The 23,772-nt window shown below is 38.3% G+C and overlaps 1 protein-coding gene across 1 annotated transcript in view; it reads right to left on the bottom strand.

The window, feature by feature from the left end:
* ctnna2 (catenin (cadherin-associated protein), alpha 2) overlaps positions 1-23,772 on the bottom strand; it is a 331,385-nt gene that overhangs the window by 76,351 nt on the left and 231,262 nt on the right. Inside the window, exon 8 of the mRNA XM_085161672.1 lies at positions 22,626-22,706. Coding sequence (XP_085017798.1) covers positions 22,626-22,706 — 81 coding nt within the window. The remainder of the gene's footprint in view (positions 1-22,625; positions 22,707-23,772) is intronic.

Below are 23,772 nucleotides of genomic sequence, written 5' to 3'. Positions count from 1 at the left end.
ACAAAAATGAATTAGAAGGACAGAAGAGGAGAAAACAGTGGCATGAGAAATGTACAGAATGTACTGTTTCGTATTTCTCATTGTATTATAACAACTTTAAGATGAAACTGGTTTTTAGGCCATTTATATATTTCTAAATAACAAATGTTGACTACTACACAGAAGGGAGGAAAAGACTAATAGCACCGAGTGACAAGAAAAAATCATTTAGCCTACAAAAAAAAAAATAAAAAAAAATCATATGTTAGTCTGTCAGTCGCACTTAAATCACCTGCGGCAATAACAAACTTAATTGTCAGTCCACAGAGGGGAGGAGAATAATTGAGAATTCTGGAGGGCAGATAATCCATCACCACTACCTTCAGGAACACACTAGATTTGGACAGTTTAGTAGTGAGGACAGGTCTGTAACTGCCCTGAAGCCCACACTCACTGTAAGCATGTAAAGGTTTCTGGATAAAGGAGTGCTCTCACTGTTTTTTGCTCCAGAACTATATACTTGCAGCTCACTGATGTGAAGCAATGCATCTGAGATGCAACACAATACCATAACATGATGCTTTTCTCAAAGCCTGATAAACTTTGCCATTTCTGAATGGGGAATATTGCATCTTATTCTTCCTGCAGAGATGAGACCGGCATCAGTGCTATTCTGTAACCTTGCTATCCTGTCACCTCGTGCAAAGGTGAGGAAACAGTCCAGATACAAATCTTGCACTGCCAGAACCATCTTAACACTGTTCTAGTGATGTTACAGCACAGGGGAAAGTCGTGGTGGATACATGCAAAGATCAGAGTTGTCTGGAGGTCTTATCTTACTTCTTACTTCAGGATATAAAAGGTGACCTGCATTTTGCATGTGGGAAAATAATGACCTTACAACCACTGTGCTATAAGTCCATACTGATTATCCAGGTTTTGAATGCAGCATGTTCATATAACATGTATGTTTTCATATGTGTTGTATCTCCATCATATTTATTTCATTTAGATTAGCTAAATAAAATTATGAACAATTAGAACAGACTCCAGAGCAGATAACAGCACAATGTAACACCATAAGCCATTGGGAAAGATGCCTTACAGAGGCAAATATGCTTAGAAAAAAAACCCAAAAAACAAAAAAGTGATTGGATCTACTTTTTATCTTCTTGAGACAGATTAGACTCAGTTCTGATGAATGTCACTTGTGCATTAAAGCCAGCAAAGTAAAATAATTCTCTCTGTGTTCAATTATCTTGGTATTGCTCAGTGAAATGATTTCTGTTGAGCATTATTGTTAACAGAAACTTCCTTATGGTATTCATTTTTGTTTTCCAAACACAGTTTAATTTGAATTCTATATTAAAACAAAACAAATAAATTAAAAAACAGACCCTTTTCATTTTAAATGTGAAGGTTATAACAATAATCTTAGAGATTATGTCATTTACTGAAATGCAACTGCATAGCAAAATGTCTTCGCAGTTGTTATGAGTAGTTTGTTGTTGATGATGATCAATCATTAGTTAATTGTATAAATACACATGCATGACATGCATGAACCTAAAAGTGTGTGAGGCATTAGGACACTCATGAAAGCCTAACAGTGAAACTGATCCTAATGTTCAAGTGGAGAAACGATACAGACTAGAGATTTCCCAAGTTGCACGCTCTCCTGCACCATCAGCATTCTGATGCCCACACACCACTCCCTCTGAAATCCATCTTCAATTTTTCAGATCTCACCTCCCTCCATACTCCACCCCCACTGTCTCTCCTCTAACAGCCTGTCTGTATTTCACTTACACTTAAAGAAAATAGATCTAGAATTTCAAAAGCTAAAAAAAAGGCTCTGCCTATTACAAGTTAGTGGGGGAGCCATTTGTCTCACCTATCAAGCAGTGCAGTTCTTGCTATGAAAGTATTTGTATTTCCTGAGAAGTGAGATGAGTATTAAATTCTGAGTACCATTCATAGCTATGCATTTATTTATTTATTTATTTATTTTTATAGAGCGCTGTGCTGCTGGCTGTAAGAATGTAGACTGATCAGAAAAATGAAAAAGTTGTGAGAGTGCTTTCATGTCAAAGACAAAGAAGTATACGGTACAGTTAAAGGTAATTTTTTTCTAATGATTTGGGCTCATTTTCAATGCTAATAGTCCATTTCTTATAAAACTAACCTGTGTGGTGGGATGTTCCAGCCTTTTTTTTTAAAAGCTTTCCATCGCGCTGCACTCCCAAATTACATGCTAACTATTTCTGGCAGAGATTTCATTGAATTTTTCAGAACCACTTAACAGTTGTTGTAACCTTTTAGTCTTTAAGTTTCTTCTTTTGTTTGTGTAGTAAAAATCAAATGTCACTGCTGTCAGCTGTTAACAGGTTTTTTGTTTGTTTAATGGAGATAGGTTAACCACTTCTAAATGCAGTACTGCCACCTACAGGCAGTCGAAAAACATTCATGTATGCTATTAATTGCTAAAACAAGGAAATATATGTAAATTTAAAACAAAAAATATCAGGTTTTTGTGAGCATTTGTCAGGACAGCAAGAGCAAGCAGTGGATGGTTACATGGTTGGAAAGGAGTGCTTTAAGCAGCTGTTTAAAAAGGTTGACAGAAGTTACAACAACCTATTTTATCATGTGACAGTATGACTGTACAGTTCCTGAAGAGTTCCTTTAAATATCGTGATATAATTGTGAGATTCGGTTTCTGGTAATAGATCTTTGGGAAAAACACTATTTTATGCCTGTCAAACTGTGTTATATTCATCATACATTCATTAAAAAAAGCAGAACTTGTTATGTGTTTTTGCATCAGCTCATATAAACAAAGTGCCTAAAAAAACAATTTAAAATAGTTTCTTTGCTAAGTTGTGTGTTATGATACAACACTGGTTCATCCATTGTGTTAGGTGCCATTTATATGCTTGAATGATCCATAGATCAGTGTTAAGTGGCTTAAGGAAAAAACAAAACCAAAAAAAAAAAAACAAAAACCCAACAACAACAAGACAAATGAAAATGGTACTGCACTGACTGTAAATGAGTGAAAAAGCAGACAACACACAGAGAGATACAGCCTGACTTAGAAAATCAATGGTGATTCTGGCTTTACTGCCACAGTATCTGACCTCACAAATACTTCTGATCCTCAACAGGAGAACATTCTTGCACTCAAATACCAAAATCTTGTGATGAGCCTATCAAGACAAGTGGAGGCTGATCAAATGGCATTTGCAATTGGGATTGTATGTTTACTCCAACAAGCATGCAAACAACTGTAGCAACTCTGTTTCTGTTAGTTTTATCTTTCTAACTAGTTTACTAAGGTTTTTATATGCTTTTATAAACTATCATACTAATAGCTAAATGTAATACCGGCTTTAAAATGAACATGTAAACAAACATTAACTGTTGGGGAACTAGCTAGTAACCGTGCAGCATCAGATTTAATGTAGGGCCATCTTTTTCATGATCAAACAAACTCCACATTATGAAGGGTTCAGGAACAGTAAATATAAACAGATATAAAAATACTGGAGGCCTCCAGTGATACCTCTCAGCCTCCTAGTAGATATACCTATGGTATCAATTTGAAGCTGCTACGTTACGTCGTTCTTGAGTTATCGCATTCACAAACTTAGGTGTCCATGTTGGCTCTCAGCCCAGCCGGGTGATAACAAACACCCATCACCCTTTTTTTTAGCTTAAGGGTAATAAAAAAAAAACAGCCACTATGCACACAAAACACCTTAAATTTAACAAAAATATCACAACGTAACTATTTTTAAAACCATTTTTAAAAGGTTAAATAAATAAATACATTCCAAAAGTTAGATAGAGATACATAAAGATTACCATTAATGGTCATTTGTATGCAAAGCATGTTTTTTTGAAAACCAGCACACCAACAAATGTAGATAGATGACCCAATGTCACTGTTACATTGGTTGTCAAGCAGAATTGAAGAGGCATTTGAAAAATCATCTAGCTGTAATAAAACGTGATTACAACTTTTGTGGACCTATAATATCGGGATGATCAATGGTATCCACTTCACCTGTCAGTGGTTTTTAATTATTTGAGAAATTATTGTTACATTGTCTGTGAAGGTTCTCAGTCATCCAGGTCATCGTAGTCAAAGGAGCTTGCAAAGAAAAGCGTCTGGACTTCTTTAAGTTACTTGAAGATGTTTCACCTCTCATCCGAGAAGCTTCTTCAGTTCTCAAATGGTGGGGAGTCCCAGATTTAAACCTAGTGGGAATATCCCCCCACAGAGGGACAAAAGGACTCCCTGATGATCCTCTAATCGCCTGAGCCAAGGTGTGGAACTGGGTGTGGGTCCCAATCAGCCAGAGTTTCGGGTGAGTTCATTGTGAAACCTGGCCCCACCTTATCATGCAAATTCCTGAGGTCAGATGGCCCAGGATGTGAGTGGGCGTTAAGGCGTCTGGGAAGGGATCTCAAAACTGGATTATAGATGGCAGAGAGTTGGTGTCGTAAACCACCGCCTCTGTTCAAAGATGGTCGCTCACAGTGGACATAGATGGCTTCTTTCACTCCTCTTTCAAACCATCTGTCCTCTCTGTCCAAAATGTGAACATTGGCATCCTCGAAAGAGAGTCCTTTATCCTTAAGATGCAGATGGACAGCTGAGTCTTGTCCTGTGGAGGTAGCTCTTCTGTGTTGTGCCATACGCTTGTGAAGTGGCTGTTTGGTCTCTCCAATGTAGAGGTCTGAGCATTCCTCGCTGCACTGTACAGCATACACCACATTGTTAAGTCTGTGTTTTGGCGTTTTGTCTTTCGGGTGAACCCGTTTTTGTCTGAGCGTGTTGCTGGGTCTGAAAAGCACCAGGATGTCATGCTTGGAGAAAACCCTCCTGAGTTTTTCTGATACACCGGCTACATAGGGGCGTCTGTCCTTCTTATCCTCCCTCGCTGGTGTCTGATCTTCTTTTCTGTGCGTCTTTGCTGACTAAGGTTTCACAATGAACTCACCCGAAACTCTGGCTGATTGGGACCCACACCCAGTTCCACACCTTGGCTCAGGCGATTAGAGGATCATCAGGGGGTCCTTTTGTCCCTCTGTGGGGGGATACTCCCACTAGGTTTATATCTGGGACTCTCCACCATTTGACCTTAGAACTGAAGAAGCTTCTCGGATGAGAGGTGAAACGTCTTCAAGTAACTTAAAGAAGTCCAGACGCTTTTCTTTGCAAGCTCCTTTGACTTATTGTTACATTATTCCTGCACCATGCTACTTATTCAGCACAGTCGTTTAAGCCAAAGATACATTCAAATCCCAACTGACAATGAAGTGGTTAACATAAAGAATTAAAAAGAACAAACATTTAAATGATCTGATTAACAAATCTTGTCATAACTTTGTTCAATGATAAGAGGGTGATCCTCAAAAATAAGATGAGCAATCATTTGTTGCATCTGCTCTGTTATGAGGAATCTGCAGTTTGTGGGATTAGGCATCTGCTCTGTCACAAAAAAAAAAACAGATCCTGAGGGAAATCTTTGCAAACATTCACTATCATCAGTGTATCACTGGAAAACAAAGGATTGCACACACATGCATGAGAGACTCTAGTAACTTGACTTGTTTACAGTGGAAATCATGGATTTGAATCTGGAAGAGAACACCGTGGTGGATTTTTCAATGTTTACTTTTGTACTTTAGTTTCTGTTACATTTCACTTGTGATTCGGAACACATAGTGGTGGGTACCTTAGGGTCAGCACAGGAAAGTTTCTTATTAAAATGTCAAGAGCAATCACAGCTTAAGCGGCTAGAGTAATGGCTGAGGGAAAACAGCCCGAGCAAATCAAAAATTAAGTAATAGCCCTCATATATGATATCTATCAGGCAGCATTCAAAGATGATGAGTGAGAGGAGAATGCTGAGATGAAATGGTGAGAGAGTGACTGAGAGGGCATCAACAGCCTGTAGACAAACACATATGATACCTAATCCCAGAGTCTTAGTATAGCAGCCACTATACTCTCAATATAGTGGCTGGTGATCGCCAGAAATAAGCAGCATGTTTTTTTAATAACTTTGGGGGTCTGACAATTCCTGAACACTACTGAGGTAATAAATTGATATGAAGCACTTTCTTGTAAACAGTTAAATAGGAAGAAAACTGGCATTTATGTGGATTGAAGCTTCTGGTTAACTGGAGGAACAACCCCATGACATGCTTTCTTTTAAGCTCCAAACCTTTTCTTTAATAATATTAAGACGTATTTCTGGGTGCTAAATGTTTAACAGCTAGCTAACTGCTAAGTTTGTCTTTCTGCTGGATGGTGCTGGAGGGAAGTGCACTGGCTCCAAGTTCAAAACAGCAGCTTTTTAAATCTAGAATTTCTAATAAATCCATATACTGTGTATAAGAGATGGGCTTAATACACTGAGATTACTGGTCAAAGTCTTGATGTTAAACATAAACTATTACCATAGTAGTGTTTTGAAGAGCAAAGGAGAAATCTGGCCAAGAAATCGAGGGACATTGCACAACCACACACTAGATAGGTCCATTTGAAAGTACCATGCTTTTTCCTCTTTTTTGATTCTAATGGGGACCATCATTTAAAAGGTGAACATCTTGTATTTAACATGCCTTTAGCCTACATTTATGACCACTGTTTATTGCGATCATGGATCAAGAAGCAAGCTGTTTTCCCGCAGACTTCTATATAAACAAACTTTATTTTAGCGACAAAAAAAGTTACATTTAACCTGCAGCTATGACTGCAAGTCTGCATATGCATGGTGTAAATAATAATATACACAGTAAAAAGGTAAATAAGTAAACTAAGGTTTTATATATCTGGACATTAAAAAAAATAACAACAAAAACAAAAAAGCAAAAACATGAGGTACTTAGCAGGTCTCATGATTAGGTAAATGCAATTTGAGATGAACAAAGACACATATTAAGACTATTATATATTTAACAAACACAAATGCCAAAATGCAGAAGCAGTATTTGAAAAAACTAAGTACACTCTATGATTCATTATCCTCTAGAACAGCGGTCCCCAACCCTCGGGCCACGGACCAGAGTCGTTTGGTACCGGTCCGCGAGAGTTGAGGCTCGGGTGTGAAATGCATGGTTTTCAGGGGTTTTATTGGTTTTTAGCGTTATTTTGTCATTGTTTTTATCGTTAACTCGGTTTTCCTGGGTCTTTTCACATATGTTATGAATAAATCTTATTTTTTTATGTACCGGTACTAATTTTATTTTGTTGTATTTATCCACGACTCCTTAAAAGCCGGTCCGTGAAAATATTGTCAGGCATAAACCGGTCCGTGGCGCAAAAAAGGTTGGAGACCGCTGCTCTAGAACCTCCTTTAGCAGCAATGAAATAATTGTTTTGGATATGACTTGTGAATTGTGGATCAGCCTTCTTTACAACACTACTTCAGGTCATTGACATTTATGGGCATTCATTTATGCACAGCTCTCTTAAGGTCCTGCCGCTTCATTTCAGTGGGGTCTGGACTGCATCACTTCAACACCTGATGATGTGATGAATCCTGCGTCCGGGCCCAAAGTAGTCTGCATTTATAAGGCTGTTGTGTTTTTAATATGTTTATGTTTTAATGCTTTGCATCTTGTTCTGTTTAATCTCAACAAGCCCCTAAAAACAGTCAGTGATCACTGTCTGCTTCTCTCGGTTTTTATTATCGCTAATCATTTTAAAGCTCAGTTTTTAACCCTTACGATGTATCTACAGGCCAGCCCATGCAGCAGTATATTAATGACTAACCTCATACTGTGGATAGATTATCTCGGTAGTTCTCTTGACTGACGTTTGGTCCGTTTACAGCATCCTGCCATGCGATTGCATTTGCCCCTAACCATTGGGAACCCTCGTATTAACTTTTATCGAGTGGAAAAAAGTCCTCCGTTCGTTAGCGTTTATCCTCCAGCTTTACTGTTTATATTATGCTAACATAGCTGTGTCGCTAGTGATCACGTAACACATCATTATATACCAGCTAGCTCAACTTCAGTAACCCTACAAACTACACTGCTGTTTACTTTCCTGTCTTCATTTATGTTGGAAGTGATAGCAGAGTTGTATGTTTTAATTTGTTTCATAAATCCCTCAGTCAGAACATGGTATATTATATATAGATGGAAGCTAGCGAGCTAACTCCCTGCTAACTTCTAACTCTGTTAAATGTCATAAATTCCATTTTTATGGATGCCTGGATGTTAAACTTAATTGCTACACCTGGTAGAGCAGCCACAATGATCATTTTATTACAGATGAAAGAATTTAGACAGTTTTTCAACCCTCAGTAATGCTGCAGTGATCATTTGACTTAGGGACCTGCAGCGAAGTTTGGGCCCAGACATGGCTAATGACGTCAGACTTAAAGACCGGATACAGTGAAGTTCATGATCACCAAGCATAATTCGTCACCTCTCCACCATCATGACTGACAGTTGGTACGAGGCACTTGTGATGATATGCTGTGTTTGTTTTTCATCCACCATTGCTAAACATTTTTGCTCCCATCTATCCAAAAGAAGTCTAGTTAAAAGTTAAATCTTTCTCTTATTTTTTTAATTGTACTGTCATGAACATAAGCATTTAACACACTAAGGACAGCAGAGTCTAAAAGTTGAGTTTAGCATGTTTTTGTGTGTTTGAGGATTGCACAGTCTGACCTTGGAGTAAATTTGCCAGGATGTCCACTCCTGGGTAGACTGAAAGTGGTCTGTGGTGTCGAGTTGTTAATAATCGTGCTCACTATAGAATGGCGGACTTCAAATTGTTTGGAAATGGCCTGACAATCCTTCCCAAATTGATGGGCAGCAACAATTGCTTCTCCTACAATCACTGATGATGTCTTTCCTCCTTGGCACGGTGTTAACACACACCTCGATGCTCCAGGGCTGCAAACTTCCAAAACGTCTGCTTTTATAGAGGCGGTCACACTTGCTGATGATTCATTAATCAAATAAATTTTATTAGTAGCTCCTGGCTGCTACTTACCTTCTTAATTCCTATGGAAGAAGTAAGGGTGTGCTTAATTTTTCACACAGTGCTTCTGCATTTTGGCCTAAGTTTTGCTAAAAAAAAACAATGACATGTCTAGTATGACATGTGTTGTTGTTAATTTGAGGCCATCTTTACCTAAGTTTAAGACCTGCTAAGCGCCACATGATTCATTATGTCTTCATGCATTACAATTTAGAATTGACAGAGGGTGTACTTTCTTTGTCACATGATTATATTTCACTCTTTCTCTCTCTATATATTAGATTCTTTGAGACTATTCCTGCTTTTATTTAAAACAAATGTCTTCCATCTGCCTGTAACATCTACTGTGCAACCAGACGCAATGATCAGCCTGCAGCATGACGACAGTTGAGCCCAGAGTGACAGAAAAGAAATTTGATTAGATTCAGTGGAACTGTTCCAACGTCATTGTCGCTGTGTGTACATGTTACATGTTTCAGTTACATTAGTGCAGTGGTTCCCAAGCTTTTTTTTGCTAGGCCCCCCTTTGTTTTACAAGAAAAATTTTTGCGCCTGTGTTTGTCCGTGATTTGAACAGCCCAGTTTGTGCTCCCGACAAAGGGAAAACCAATTCTGCAGGGGAGACCTACCTTGGCACTTGTGCAGGTGAAACCAAAGGGAAGATATGCTTCACCATATTTTCTAGTCTTTGGCTTAGAATGAAGTTGGTTTGGAAACATATTCAGCGATGCTTCATCTTGACCTTGAGAGACCAGTGTCGGAGTGTTAAAGAACAGCTTTGAAATTCTCATGAGTTGTTGCAAAAGAAAAATTACCATCATAATTCGGCTACCCCTTCTGCGCCAGCTGTGGGCTCAAGGCTGGAGCCGAACAAAAACTCCCTGATAACGACTGTGTTTAGTCTGTTCCTTCCCATTCCATGCAAGGCCACCTGGGTTGGCTGGAAGACTGTTTACTTAGCCTGGCAGGACGAAGGACACAGTCTCAGCTGAACTATGGACACGCAAACACATACATATATTGATACTGATAAGCACTCACTGACGCATCACCCTCCCTACCCCGGATCCAACGCCACCTCCAACGCTTACCTGCCCTCTGATGTGGACATCGGGTCAGCTGGAGGCGCAGTCGAAGATTGCAGCGGTCCCAGATCAGATGTACACACTGGAACTCTTTCCCATGTTGCTTGTTTGTGTTTATTGTGCTATGGTGTGTTGATATCTGTGCATTCCTGTATTATTCTTTTGGGTTACACATTTCGATGTTTTTTTTCCTCGCTACCTAGCCTGACCTGTCTCCCCAATGTGATGTTTGTGTATTGTATGTACAGTCAGCAAGGTCTGTCATCTCGGTTGTGGGCAAAAGACCTGCAACTGACAAATAAAGGCTATCTCATCTCATCTCCTGCTTTGCATTTGTGTGGGCGCCCCGTGCTAGCAGTGTCCAAGCATTTTTTTCCCCATTTTCATACCGCGCCCCCCCTGCAATGGGCGGGCCCCACACTTTGGGAAAGTCTGCATTAGTGGATGTATAGTCTCAACACGCAGTTCACTGAGTCGTACTGATTGCCTTATTGTGTTTGCAGAAGATGAAACGTACTTGTGGAGATGCTTCATGATTAATGCTGAGTGAGGAAGTTTCTGGTTTCTGGTAATGCCAGTAATTATTTGTTATCTAATATTGTTTTTGCTATTTCTGTTGTGTATGAACAAAGCTCCTACGTTGTTCAAGATGTCGGCTCAAATGCTTTTTTTTCTTATCAATAAATTATTAAAATTTGATCATGTTCAAAGTCATCTTCCTGGGCATGTCCAGACAGCTTCCAATTCAGCTATTATTGTTAGATTAATGACCATTTGCACTCTGCTCCCTGTGAATCTCAAGGATTGAGGCAGGTGCTGAAAGCCTGGACTCTAGCTATGACCAAGCAGTTGTCAGCAGTTTAAGAGTCCACATTTTCTAAACCCCAAGGGCAAAGTGTCAGGTGGGGAGCAAGACCATGAGCTTGCTCGTCAGTTTTATTCAGTATTTATCAGGTTGTGCACCGTAAACGTGTCACCGCTGGAGTGAGTTCTGTTGTAATATCCTGAGGACTCAGAGAGGAAACTCAGCAAAAATGACCTGAACTGTGGTGCATCCCAGTTCCCATTCCTTCCAGCTCAGAACACACTGAACATGTCTTTTTTTGTGACCATGCAAACACAAACCTCAATCACACACAAACCTTACTGCCTGTATTTGGGGTTTTGCAACTTTACTAATTTCTTTTAAAAAAAGATAAGAAAAAGGAGTGTCTCAGTTTTTATATATGATAAAGAAAAGCTGCTGTAGTAAATGAAAGAAATCTGTGAGCACAACTCTTTGGAATTCAATTTTATTATACAAATTATAGAAAAGGTTCTGGTAGCTCATTGCCCAGACTGCCCTGTAATTATAATACTGAAAGTTTTTGTTAAGTCACAGAAGATGTCTCATTTTTTCCAGTAAGGATCTATTTAAAAAACAACAACAACAAAAATGTATAAAACCTGGAACCTTTCTGTCATTTAATTGTTTATCTATTACTTTATTACTTTGGTATAGTAAAAATAAGCTTGAGGAATCTATGAAAATATAGTTTAAAGTCAAAAATGTATCCTGTCCTTCACATTTTCCAAAGTTGCCCATCTGGCCGGATTGATAACACAACTTCCACTTTTAAAAATGTCAGCAATGACAAAAAGAGTCAAGATGAGGAACTTGGTGTTGAAATCAGTCAAATTCAATTAGGGTATGATGATCTTTATGGACCTCATGACTCTTCATATAGAGCATGTTAGAGCCTAAATATTATTTTCATAAAATAAAATATAAAAATTATTTTCATTAAAGTGATTACAATATTTAGGTATATAGGAAGGTACTAGGTAGTTACTACTATCATTTGTGAAACTAGTGATCTGAAACTTTAGTATAGAGGAACGAATGTGTTAGAGATGAGGAAAGAAGCCAGTGTGTTTAAAGTTCCTCAAGACCAAATCAGAGAGAGAGACTGACTCATTCTAAGCTCTGGTCTGTTCAGGGTCACAAAGCCATGATGTTATGTTAACTTATTTCTTTGCAACAGATAATGACTGGTGCACGCAAGAATGTTTGCCTTGTATGTCAGCAGTTGATCAGCATAGGAAGTGACTGTGTGGAAAAAAAGAGGTTTTTATCATATAAATAAATGATATTGGTATTTACATTTATATTTTTACAGGCTGATTTCAAAGACCCGAGGAATCATTGTAAAATGCATTTTCAGCCTACAGCTGAAATCTATAAAGCCAATTTTAAGCACAACATACTTCTTTCTTTCTATCCACACACACTGTGTAGGTGCACCATGATCCTTTATTCCAGTTTTACTCATTTCTATCCTCACTGTCCTTCCCTACTTTGCTTGCAATAACAGAAAACACTCACACAGTACTTTGCCATGTCTCGAATCCTACTTACAATTGCAAGTATGAGTGCATAAGCACGCTCACGCTGAAAATTATTACAACACGCAGTGCATTATGAGTATCCAGATGGTATACTCACAATGGTTAAAGAGTTGAGTGTGATCTGTTCTTAAGAGACTAGAGGAAGGAAAAAGTGGAAGAGACTATAAATATCCCAGATCTAACAATAAAACTGGAATTTTTTTTTTTTTTAAAGTGCAAACAAAAAACAGACACCAAAGTAGTAGAAGTAGCAGTTTAGGGGGGAGTGGGGCTGGGGAACTGAACCAGGGTGGGTGCAGAGTCTAAGCCGAGCAGAATAAAATAAAGGGAGGTGGGGTGGTATGAACTGATCTCCAAAAGCCATACAGTTAAACACAATACAACACTTTTTTTGACATTTAAGCAATGGCTTTTGCTTTGTACAGTTTTAGAATGAATAAAAGGAAAGGAGTCCTACCCAAAAGTTGGGGCACCCCAAGAGATCTGAGCTTTGAGATAACTTTTACTAAGGTCTCAGACCTTAATTAGCAAGTTCACAATCATCGTTTGAAAAGGCCAAGTGATGTAAATTTCAAAGCATTTTAAATACTCAGACTCCTGAAACCTTGTCTAAGCAATCTGCATCCATGGGCTTCTCTAAGCAGCTGCATAGCACTCTGAAAATTTAAATAATTGATAACCACAAAACAGGAGAAGGCTATAAGAAGGCAGCTTTATGCCTTTTGGAAATCAGGTCATCTTTTACTCACTTATTTATTGATAGTAACCAAAACTTTAACCAGGGGTGCTCAAAGCCACTATGTAGACAGTGTACTACAAGGAAGTGTACTAACAGAAGTATCCAACATGAAAAATGGTGCTTGTCTTGCTCTAAGCATTTGTGCTCCGTGTGAAGTAAGGTTTTCCTGTGCTCCACAGTGTGTTACAGCGCCACATCGCTAGTCTGTCCTAAAACTGGAGCAGATGAATTCTGATTGGCATTTTTTTATTCTTCTAAGCCTAGCCTAATGACCTCTAGTTACTCAATGAGGAGGCAAGCAGAAGTGGTGCATGGTGAATGGTAACTGTGCTGCAACCCTAAATACATAGTTTTGGTTACAAATTATCCATTATGAACCTTTATTGAGCTGTTTTGTTTTTACTTTATATCGTAAAGCTTATCTACTGTGTGTCTCATCCAAAATTCTACAACATATGCAGTGGCTAACTAACCTAGTTTGCTACATTGATTAGTAGCATTTCAATCATTAATGTCAAACACTGAAAATGCACATTATTAGCAAGTGTAATGAGAAGAGTGGTGCCACATTTGGAGAGGGAAAAGTAGGGAAAAAGGCTGCAGTCTGATTACAAAGTTGTGATGGTTTGCTACAAACAGGGTCTGCTTTAGCCATGTTTCACTGGGGCATAATCATGACTCGTTAGTCATTGGAGTTAGTGGAGTAACCACTATAAACAAACTTATAGGGCTCTAAAACAAGATAAAATGCAGCAGAAGTAAGGATTCAAATAGAACGGACTGGCAGTTTTATTGGGCTCTTCTAGCCTTACAACTGTGCAAAGCACTCAACACAAGTGACATTTTACTGCATGCACTTCAGCACTATAGCTACCTTTAATCCACACATATGGCCAATGTAAATTCTCCAGTTAACCTAGCATACATGTGTTTTGACTGTAGGGAGAAAAAAAGAAGAAAAGGTTAATTTTCCAATCAGCCCGGAGGTTGTGCTCTCAAGAACCTTTTTAGGTTGCTAAATGGCTCCTTCGAACTACTGTTGCCGTGTTTCCAACACATACAGACTATTTTCTTGTCTGTCTCCGACTCTCTTTTCTGCTCTCTGTCTCTCGACTATATCCATCTCTTTCTGTTCTGTACCTGCAGGTCTGTGTGCACGCACACAAAGCAGCAACAGTGGACAGAATGAAGACTAGTCTTCAGTTACAAAAACCCAGCAATGCGGCACCTTCCTGCACGGTTTTGCAAATGTGTAGACACGTAATTTTAGTGCTATAGAACGTCATCAATATTAAACAATCAGACACTTATATTTTATTTCTCCCATTCACTGCTTTGTTTTCATTAACGCCACTGGTTCTCTTCTTTCCCTTTTTACTTCTGCTCACATTCTCTGTCTGTTTCACTGCCTTTCGCTTTCTCTGACATGAAATCTCTCTGGACTTCATCACTGGTGTAATAAAGAAAGAAAAAACACGCAACGCCTCTTCGATGTATTTGTGACCTATATTTTTATATTTTCTTTTTTCCCCCCCATTCTTTTTTCTTTCTTGTGCACTCCGTTGCAGGAGTTTTAAATATGTCACCTTTATCTGTCTTCAAGTAAAACCAATCAGCCTCTAGCCCTACCAAAGACTTTTTCAGGGTAGGTTCCTTTTGCCCTGAAAATAGCCCTGAAGGTCCTAAAGTGGAAGTTTTTCACACATAGATGTTTGGGCCACCCAAAAAGCATCTTATAGTTCTTAAAATAGAAAACAGGATATTGATGTCTAGATTTTTTATCTTTCTATTTATGTACTTGGACATTTTCTGCATTGTACTCAAATGTAATCAAAGCAGGGACATTCATACAACATGGATTTAGGATTATGTTGATGTGTAAAAACACAACTTGATGTACAATCATTCACTGACTGATTAAGTAAAGCTGCTTATCATTTCTTGCATGTATGCATGTAGACATGATCAAGACAACCTACTGAAGTTCAAACCCAGCATCTTAGCTTCTCTAAGAATCTCAGAAACTGCTGAACTACAGAGGTTTATTCACACAGTTATCTCTTGGTTTTATAGAGAATGTTCTGAAAAGGTGAGCGGCAGTTCTCTGGGCCAAAATGCTTTATTGATGCCAGAGGTCATAGGAGAATGGCCTAAATGCTTTGAGCTGACGAGATATGCAAAAGAGCATTTCTAAACTTCAATGGCCTACAGTAGCAGAAAACCACACTAGGTGCCACTTCTGTCAGCTACAAAAGCTACAATTCACATAGGCCCACCAAAAACAAAACAAAACAAAAAAAACCCGGCCTTGTCCAATGAGTCTTAAGTTTTGCTGTGACATTCATATTGTAGGTTCAGACTTTGGCATAAATATCATGAATCCATCCTGTCTTATATGAACAATTTTGGCTGCTGGTGGTGGCATGATGGTGTCAGGGATATTATCTTATCTCAGTATGATCTAACTTAGCATCTTTTACATGCTACAGCGTACCCGAGTACTGTTGACCACATTCATCACTGATGGTTGCTTCCATTAGGATAACATGCCATGTCACAAACATCAAACCATCTCAAACTGGTTTCTTGAACATGACGATGAGTACCTTGTACTCAAATGGCCTCCACAGTCACGGATCTCTATCCAATAGAGCATCTGAATCCAGGCTACAAAGAAGTAAAGCAACTCTGAACATGGTAGTACACCCTGATACCAGCAAGTTTAACCTAATAAAGTGGCTGGTGACTAGGGATGGGTATCGTTTAGGTTTTATCCGATACCGGTGCCAAACCGGTACTTTTGAAACGGTGCCGGTGCTTAAACGGTGCCCAAACCGGTGCTTAAAGAATGGAAAACACAAAATTGGTCCAAAAACCTCTCATGTTCAGCTGTTTTTTTGTAAAAAGATAACAATGTTAGTCTTTTCTGCAGGTATACGGCATATATGGTATCACTCTGGGCTGGAAGCAGTGCTTAAACAATGGAAAAAACACAAACTTTGTCCAAAAACCTCTCATGTTTAGCTGTTTTCCACTTTTTCTTCGGTCATTTTAGCCTTTTTGGCCAGGGTGAAGGGAGTGTCTGACATCAAACAAGAAGACAGCCGCATGTAGCTATGATGGTGTTTGCTAGTTCACGTCACATGCATTAATTTAATAACGCGGTTAGCTTACTCAACGTAAATTACACACGAACAACATTAAGCTACTCACGCAGAGAAGAACGGCTGCTGCTGCCATCATCATTTCTGCTACACTGGCAGGGCTAGGTTCATCGGATTTAAAGTGTGACCTCCTTTGACAGTATCAGCTTAAAGCACTTGTTGCAGGCTGCTGAGTTTGCATCTTTTGCTGTGAAGTACAGCCAGACTTTTGACCGCTTTGCCTTGGGCATTTTTAATCTGTAGCTCTGCTCTAAAAGAACGTACGTACCTGGACCCGCCTACTATCCTCGAAACGTAAAATGATTGGCTAGAATCTAAAGTGTATCATTCCATACCAGTTGGTGGCGGTAATGCACCTTTCAGTTGTTTGCCAACCACCAATAGAAATGTAAGGAAGAAGAAAGTGTACCACAGCTCAGGAAAAAAAAGCACCGAAATAAAGCACCGAAATGCGCGCTGCTTTTCGGTCTGGTTACTACCGTTTATGTCAGAACCGGTGCCATGATGGCACCGGATACCGGTACCCATCCCTACTGGTGACCATATACAATTGTATAAACAAATCCAAAAAATATGTGTTTTGCAGCCCCCCAAGAGGAATCTTCACTACCATAGCTAATGAAACTTGAATACTTAACCTCAAAACACTTTACAAAAAAACCCCAAAAAAAACAGATCAAAGGGATTCAAAAATAATTTGGAAATTGTTACTCTAAACAAAGAGTTACAGCTGACAAGATTTGTGCCAGCTGTTTCTCCTTAACATGAATACCCTAAACAATTAAAAAAACAGCTGCACCAATCAACAATCTAATAGCAAAATGGAAATGATTTCAACAACCCAAAGCAGACAGAGAGGAGGGGGACAGAGTGAAAAAGAAAAAAAAAACTAAATTTGTGAGGCAAAATATGCGAGGCAGTTGTGCTATAGGGAATCCTGGAATCAGCCATCAGTCAAAAAATGGCCCAGAGAGATGACTTGACAGATGCATCCATTGCAGACAAGATGACAGGAGGTACAACACATGGCTCATTTCCAATGGCTTTTTTGGTCTGGCTATCAAGTGAATGTTAATAAAGAGAGAGAAAAAAACAACTCAGAATTATACTATAGTTTAAAGGGTTGATGAGTGTTTTTATTTATATTTTTTACATACACGTTTCTTCATGCCTGCCTTATATAAAGTCCACTCACCCTCCTATTTCAAGCAAAAAATGTCTTTTCAATAGTTTTGCTTGCTTCGTTGATTACAGGTACGGAGAAAACAATGTCTCCATCAACTCGCTCAGTGTGAAACTCGCAGAAAGGAAAAGGGGGGAGTTTACCTATAACTATTGGATGGCAACTGATGTGCTTGAACTAAGTTCTTTGTGGAAATGTGTTTTACATCTGTGGAGTAGGTGCACATTTCACACATATTCTGAAGTGAATAAAGCACTCCACACTCTTCTCTGTTCAAGAGGCCAAATGACTACTTTCTCCCAGGGTCCTCCGTTTGCTTCCTGTGCAACTATCCCAACCTTAGATTTTTAAAGATAGCCAAACGATCACAGATGAAATAAGATTGATATATCCAACTGTAATAAGAAACCGTTTACTTGTGCACTGAGGCAAACAGGCCTTTAATTTAAATGTAATAACTTACTTTTCGTGCATTCGTGCAGAACACAAATGCAGGCTGACTTGGTAAACTCAAAACTAGGGGCATTATAAAAAACCCAATGATTTAAGAGCTTTTGGGTTTGCTGCAAATCTTTATACATTTATTATAATCTAACATTTTCCCCCTATTTCACAAAATATTTCCCCATATATGTCTGAAAGTGGCCAAGCCTTAAAGTGACATGCTGTTTACCTCCAGCTCTGAACAGTAGTGGCACAGAACAAATAATTACAGTGTTTTTGTCATGAAAAAGTCAAGTGAGTGCTTTAAAATGTGCATTTAATATTATAAAGAAATTATGGCTTGTTTATGAATAAGCTGAACTTTAGAAATGACCACTCTCCTAAACAAATGCCAGTTTGGATTGCTAATTTTTAAGCTTGAGTTGATGGGCTAATTATTGTGCTTCAGAATACTCGAATCACTCATTAGCCCGCCTTGACATTTTATTTTTCTAATCTGTTAAGAAGCCTCAAGGTCAAAGGTCAGTTAGTTTTATGTTACATTTTAATTGCATTTAAATGTTCTAATGGAGTTCCATTTACTTTCTCTTTTGCATGAGCATCATAAGTAAGTAGTAAAGCAATTTGTTTCACACTTATGAAAAAAATGGAAAAAATACAAACAAGACATAGCAGCAGTGGCTTCTTAATTATACCAAGTGTACTTTGATTAAAACAGTGAATAAGAATAATAAGGCTGGTTCTACGAGAGCATAAGGATTTACTCTGTATTGGAGCAAAGTGAAAACCACAGCACAAATAAGATTACTTGATGTGCCGAGCAAAACCTTACAAGGACCTTTCTTAACATATTATATATTAGTTTACCGTGGATGCAATTAATTCATTAACCAGCAAATTGTGTCTTAAATTACAGTAAGCATTCTCAATAAACAGTGTTCATTGCAATATTGCAGCTGTGCGTCATCTGCTCTTTGTTAGGTAAGATACTGACTTTTTATGAGGAAGCAGTTTTATGTAAAGTTACCTTCTAAACAACAACTTGTGATCTGATTTTGTCAAGAAATAAAAGTGTATGCACAGGTGGTTTTCTTAGTCAGACTGCCTACATGTTTGCCTTTTTTAAGGGGTGTTGGTGACTGCAAATATTCCCATATGGAAAAGAAATAGAAAAAAAACTTATAAAAGACTTGCATAAGATGTGGCTTACTTCATATAGTGAATCATATAAGGCTTATATTATTTACTCATGAAAGTGGCCACTTTCTCATTACCTTCATATATTGTTTTAATAAGTATCCAAAACATACAAATTTCATTTATATAAATTTTCAAGGGATCTTATATCTGTTTTCACTCTTGTATGCTTTTCATACAAGTTTCACAAAAGACAGATACAAACTTTATAAGATTTATATATATATATCTTCCATATGGGTTAATACAGTACTATACTCTGCTGAGGGCCACAGACGAGCCTCAAAAGCTCATTAGCTCCTCAAACTACTTATATAATTATATAATTATATTAATTTATGTAAATTAAATAGCATACCATATTTATTGCAGTCGATTAATTTGAGCTGTTGCTCACCGCCGACTACTCATCTCTTGCGTACAAATGTGCATTTCTGCAGAATTTGAAGAAATTCTTTTAACTTGTCAAGCAATATTGTGTTTAAGAGAATAGGATGAAGGTCACACTGACCCTGACCACCAAATTTTTTCGGTTCATCACTAAGTACAAGTGTTTGTGACATGACTGAAAAATATTCCCTGAAGAGATGCCACATCGGCTACCAACTCCAGCTACGGGCATCATTCGTACCGAGGCGTTACAATAACAATAACTTGACTGCACATTTCACTGAAGGTCTCTCATAAGAAGATACAAAAAACTGAAACTCTGTGAATAAAGACCAACTGTGTAATCATTGGGAATGGAATAACAGGGAACCAGGCTGCAATTTTGAGTCATAAAGGCCAGCTCTATGTTTATTGGTGCATTTCTCAGTTTCCCTTTTTGAATGAAAAGCAAAAAAATATATAAAATGTTGGCAATTGAACATTTTGTTAAGATTTGTTTAATGCTGTGGGGTTAAGCCGCACTGCATTTCCTCTACCAGACTAGAAAGCATCGCAAGAGTTTATTCTTTCCAAGAAAACAAAATCAGGACGGAAAAGATATCAGCTGAATTGTCCACGGATAAGAAACAGCTTATGATTGCTATCTATGTGTACACAACAGCATGAAAGAGAAAACAATGTCGCATGTCTCTAGTGGTGTTGTTGCACAGCATGTTTGGTCTTACCTGCTCTACTTTTAGAAATGCTGTCTGTCATCTGTGCTTGTCTGCTCTGCTATTTGATCCCTCCTTTACACAATGGAGATGTCGCAAACTTGGATGCTCAAATGCAAAACCGTGCTCCTCCCCTCAGGAAGGTCTTGTGTCTCTACACGGTGCCACTGACTTGCTAAACTCAACATGTGTTTTGTTGACATAATTACAGTATCACAGCACTATGTAATGCCTGCAAGTGTGCTGCAAGTTTGCCCTCCCATCTTAACTCAAAGCTCAAACACACCGCCCATTCTGTCAAGCCAACCCCTGAGTCAATAGAACATCCTGTCAGAGTGAATACCGCCTGCCAGCCTGTCAGGCAGCCCCACCAAAAGCCCAATGGGGGGGAGAGTTATAGCCTCCGATCTGGAATGATCCTCTGGGTCTTCAGAGGTCAGAAAAGACAAAGCCATAGCTCCTTTGTGCAGGAAGCTGCTACTGTCGACTTCCAAGAAGTGCCAAATGTGACGGTGGAAAAACTGAATATGGAACACAACTGATGTTCTGATTTTTTCATTTATTCATTATTTTTTTTTATTTTTTTTTGGGGGGGGGGGGGGGGGGCAAGAAGATGGTTCAACTGCACTCAAATCTGCACTTGAGTATAATTGATTAGGACTGAAAGAGTAGCTCTAAAGCACACTGTAGTCACAGTATTACATCAACAGACACCTGTGTGCACTCATTAAGTATTGTCGTGTCTTGGCTGTTTTTTTCCTCTGCGTAAGATCCAACAGTGGAAAGCCAGATTAATCTTGTCTGTAGTGAAGATGAGAAAGAAACCAGCTTTACTTCTGAGTTCTGACACTTTGTATCACAGCAGGAATCATGTACTTATTCACCACCAGAATGTAGCTTCAGAAATCTTTTTTTGTTTTTTAATCCAGATTCATGATACAATATTAGAATTGAATGCTATATATGTGGCCTGATACTAACTTTATTCATTACAATTCTTGTCAGTTGTTAGTTCATGATGTACAGCCAACCCAAATAAGAGGAAATCTCAAAGTAGTTTGAAAACAAAACCACTGGCAGAAAAGTGAATGATGCTGGCAGAGCTGGAGTGCCCCAGACTAAAGGTATCATTAGCTATCAAAGATTGCGGCACATAGGGTCAGCAGATGGCAGGTATTGCTTGGTCTGAGTCTTAAAGGTGGTTCTGTCTGCTCTAAAGCTACATGAACACTTTTCTGTTGTTTCCCTATTAGAAGTGACCTGTCTAGGGTCAGATAAAGCACCATCTCAAATGAATCCCCACGACCCCTGATGCTGCTTATCACGAGTAGGTGGCAGAGGCACTCGGTCAATAACAATTGTTGGTCCTGTTTGTTACAGATGCAATGATATGATATATACTATTATATGCATATTGCCGGTCCATCCAGTGTTTACAACCCTGCATCGGCAAAGAGATATATGCTACCGCTGGCCTATATTAGCTGCATTGCTAATTGCCAAAATCTTTTTTTTCTTTGTTTGTGTAAAGGTTAATCCATCAGTAAGTTATTTATTTACAGTTGTATTTTTAATGCTGAAATATAATTATTGTTGTTATCTATTAATTTTCAGATTTACAGTTCTATAACAAAAAAACAAAAAGCAGAAAAAATAGTAAAGCACAGCATTATTTTTTGATTAAGATGCCAAATTATTGAGTTATTTACTTGCATTCCTGAACACAAACATTGGTTTCAGTGGTTGAATGTTATTAATTTCTGGCTTCTCAGAGAAGCTTAAATTTGGGTATTAAAATTTGAATTTGTTTTTTTGCCTGACAAATTAAAACAATATGAAGTTTTAAACACATTTTTGTCCGTTTTTGTGACAAGTAGTCTCATAAAGTTAAGTCCTGTATATATACATACATAAATGTTTGGCATTTGTCTTCATTTCTGCACAAAGCCAACGAAAAACCATCAAAGGAATATTGTTCCTATGTGTCATACTTATAAGCTTAATTAGCTCAATTCCATATTTAGTATATGCCTGCTATAAACAATCATGAAAGTATGAAGTCAACTTCAATAAATAAATTCTCTAATAAATACACTATATGCTTCTCTTTGAGAAACATTTGCTAAAAATGTAACTTAAAAAAATTGATAACTGTGACCTGATCTTTTGAAATAGCACTGAGATGGACTGGAATATTGCTGGTATTTCTCTTTTTATAGTGGCAGTAAAAAAAAATAGTGAAGGTCATTGTTAGAGGTGTATTAATTAAAAAAAAAACAGTTTTCATCAGCAGTAGATCTGAGACGTTGCGGGCAAGGACTCACCTGTCTTCGCAGGTCCCTGGTCTTTTTGGTCATTTTGTCAATGGCTGAGTTCAGGGGGTCACCTTTCTCTTTTCTGCCAGTCTATAAAAACAAAAAAAGTAGAAACAGGTTAGTGGAGTTCCAGTGCACAATATAATACATCTTACAGTTCTTGTGAGTTTTTCAGTTCTTTCTCACTTTTTTGGTATATTCAGTGCAGATACTGAAAACACGCTTCTACACAAAATCATTTGCCAACATTACAAGAGGTCATTAATCTGAGCGGAGTCAGTGAAAACAGATCAGAAAATGTGTGTAATGTCACCAGCAACTAGCCTATCTGGCATGTATTACTTTAGTTGTTGCCAATGCCCCTGTGCGCTGCACTTCCTGTCAGTGCCAACTCCTACTGCTGGCTTTAGGAGGGTGTAGACTTCACCTGATACATGCAGAGTCACAAGCTGCTTCATTTCACCTGACTGTGGGGAGTTTCACTGAACAAGCAGTGCAGAGCTTCTTGCTGTTTTAGACTTCCGTGCTTTCCAGTAACAAGCATACCAATCAACTAGTTAAAGTTGCTAAGCTACTATGACTCAATATGCCAACTGTGTTCACCAAAAAGTGTGGTTAAGCAAGCCGCTCCACCTTCAGTTAAATGTCACTGCTTGTTGATTTAGAGCATTAAATGTTTTTGCTTAGAAAGGCATTTTTATGTAAATGCATACAGCGAATGTCCAGTTTTTCTCTCCGATTCTCAATGGCAGCTTGGTTTGGAAGTTATTATGATTAAAATAAATACAGGTTATTGTTTATTAAAAATATGCACTCAACAAGTGTCACTAAAAGAATAAGAAACAAACTTATTCCAAGTAACAATTGGGAAATGGAGAAAAACATAAATGTTCCTTAAAAGTGAAGAATTTCGTGTTTTTAATACCTTTCAATCAGCTATTATGTGGAGTCAAAAGCCATCACTCTTTAAACTAAAAGAACAAATATTCATTCATGGTAATTACTATGCCCCTTTATTTTGACAACTGACAAATGAGAAAAAATGTGTCTCATCTCGCGTTTGAAACCTGTCCTGTTGTTTACTGGATGGTGTGATTCATGCTGTATGCAAACAAGTTAACAGGAGAAAAACAAAACAAAGCCAAATTTGTTCGTA

This window comes from Neolamprologus multifasciatus, chromosome 6, assembly GCF_963576455.1.
Source record: "Neolamprologus multifasciatus chromosome 6, fNeoMul1.2, whole genome shotgun sequence".
In the NCBI taxonomy this organism is placed as follows: Eukaryota; Metazoa; Chordata; class Actinopteri; order Cichliformes; family Cichlidae; genus Neolamprologus; species Neolamprologus multifasciatus.
Note: the sequence above shows the minus strand (reverse complement) of the source record. Positions and strands in the feature narration are given on the sequence as shown.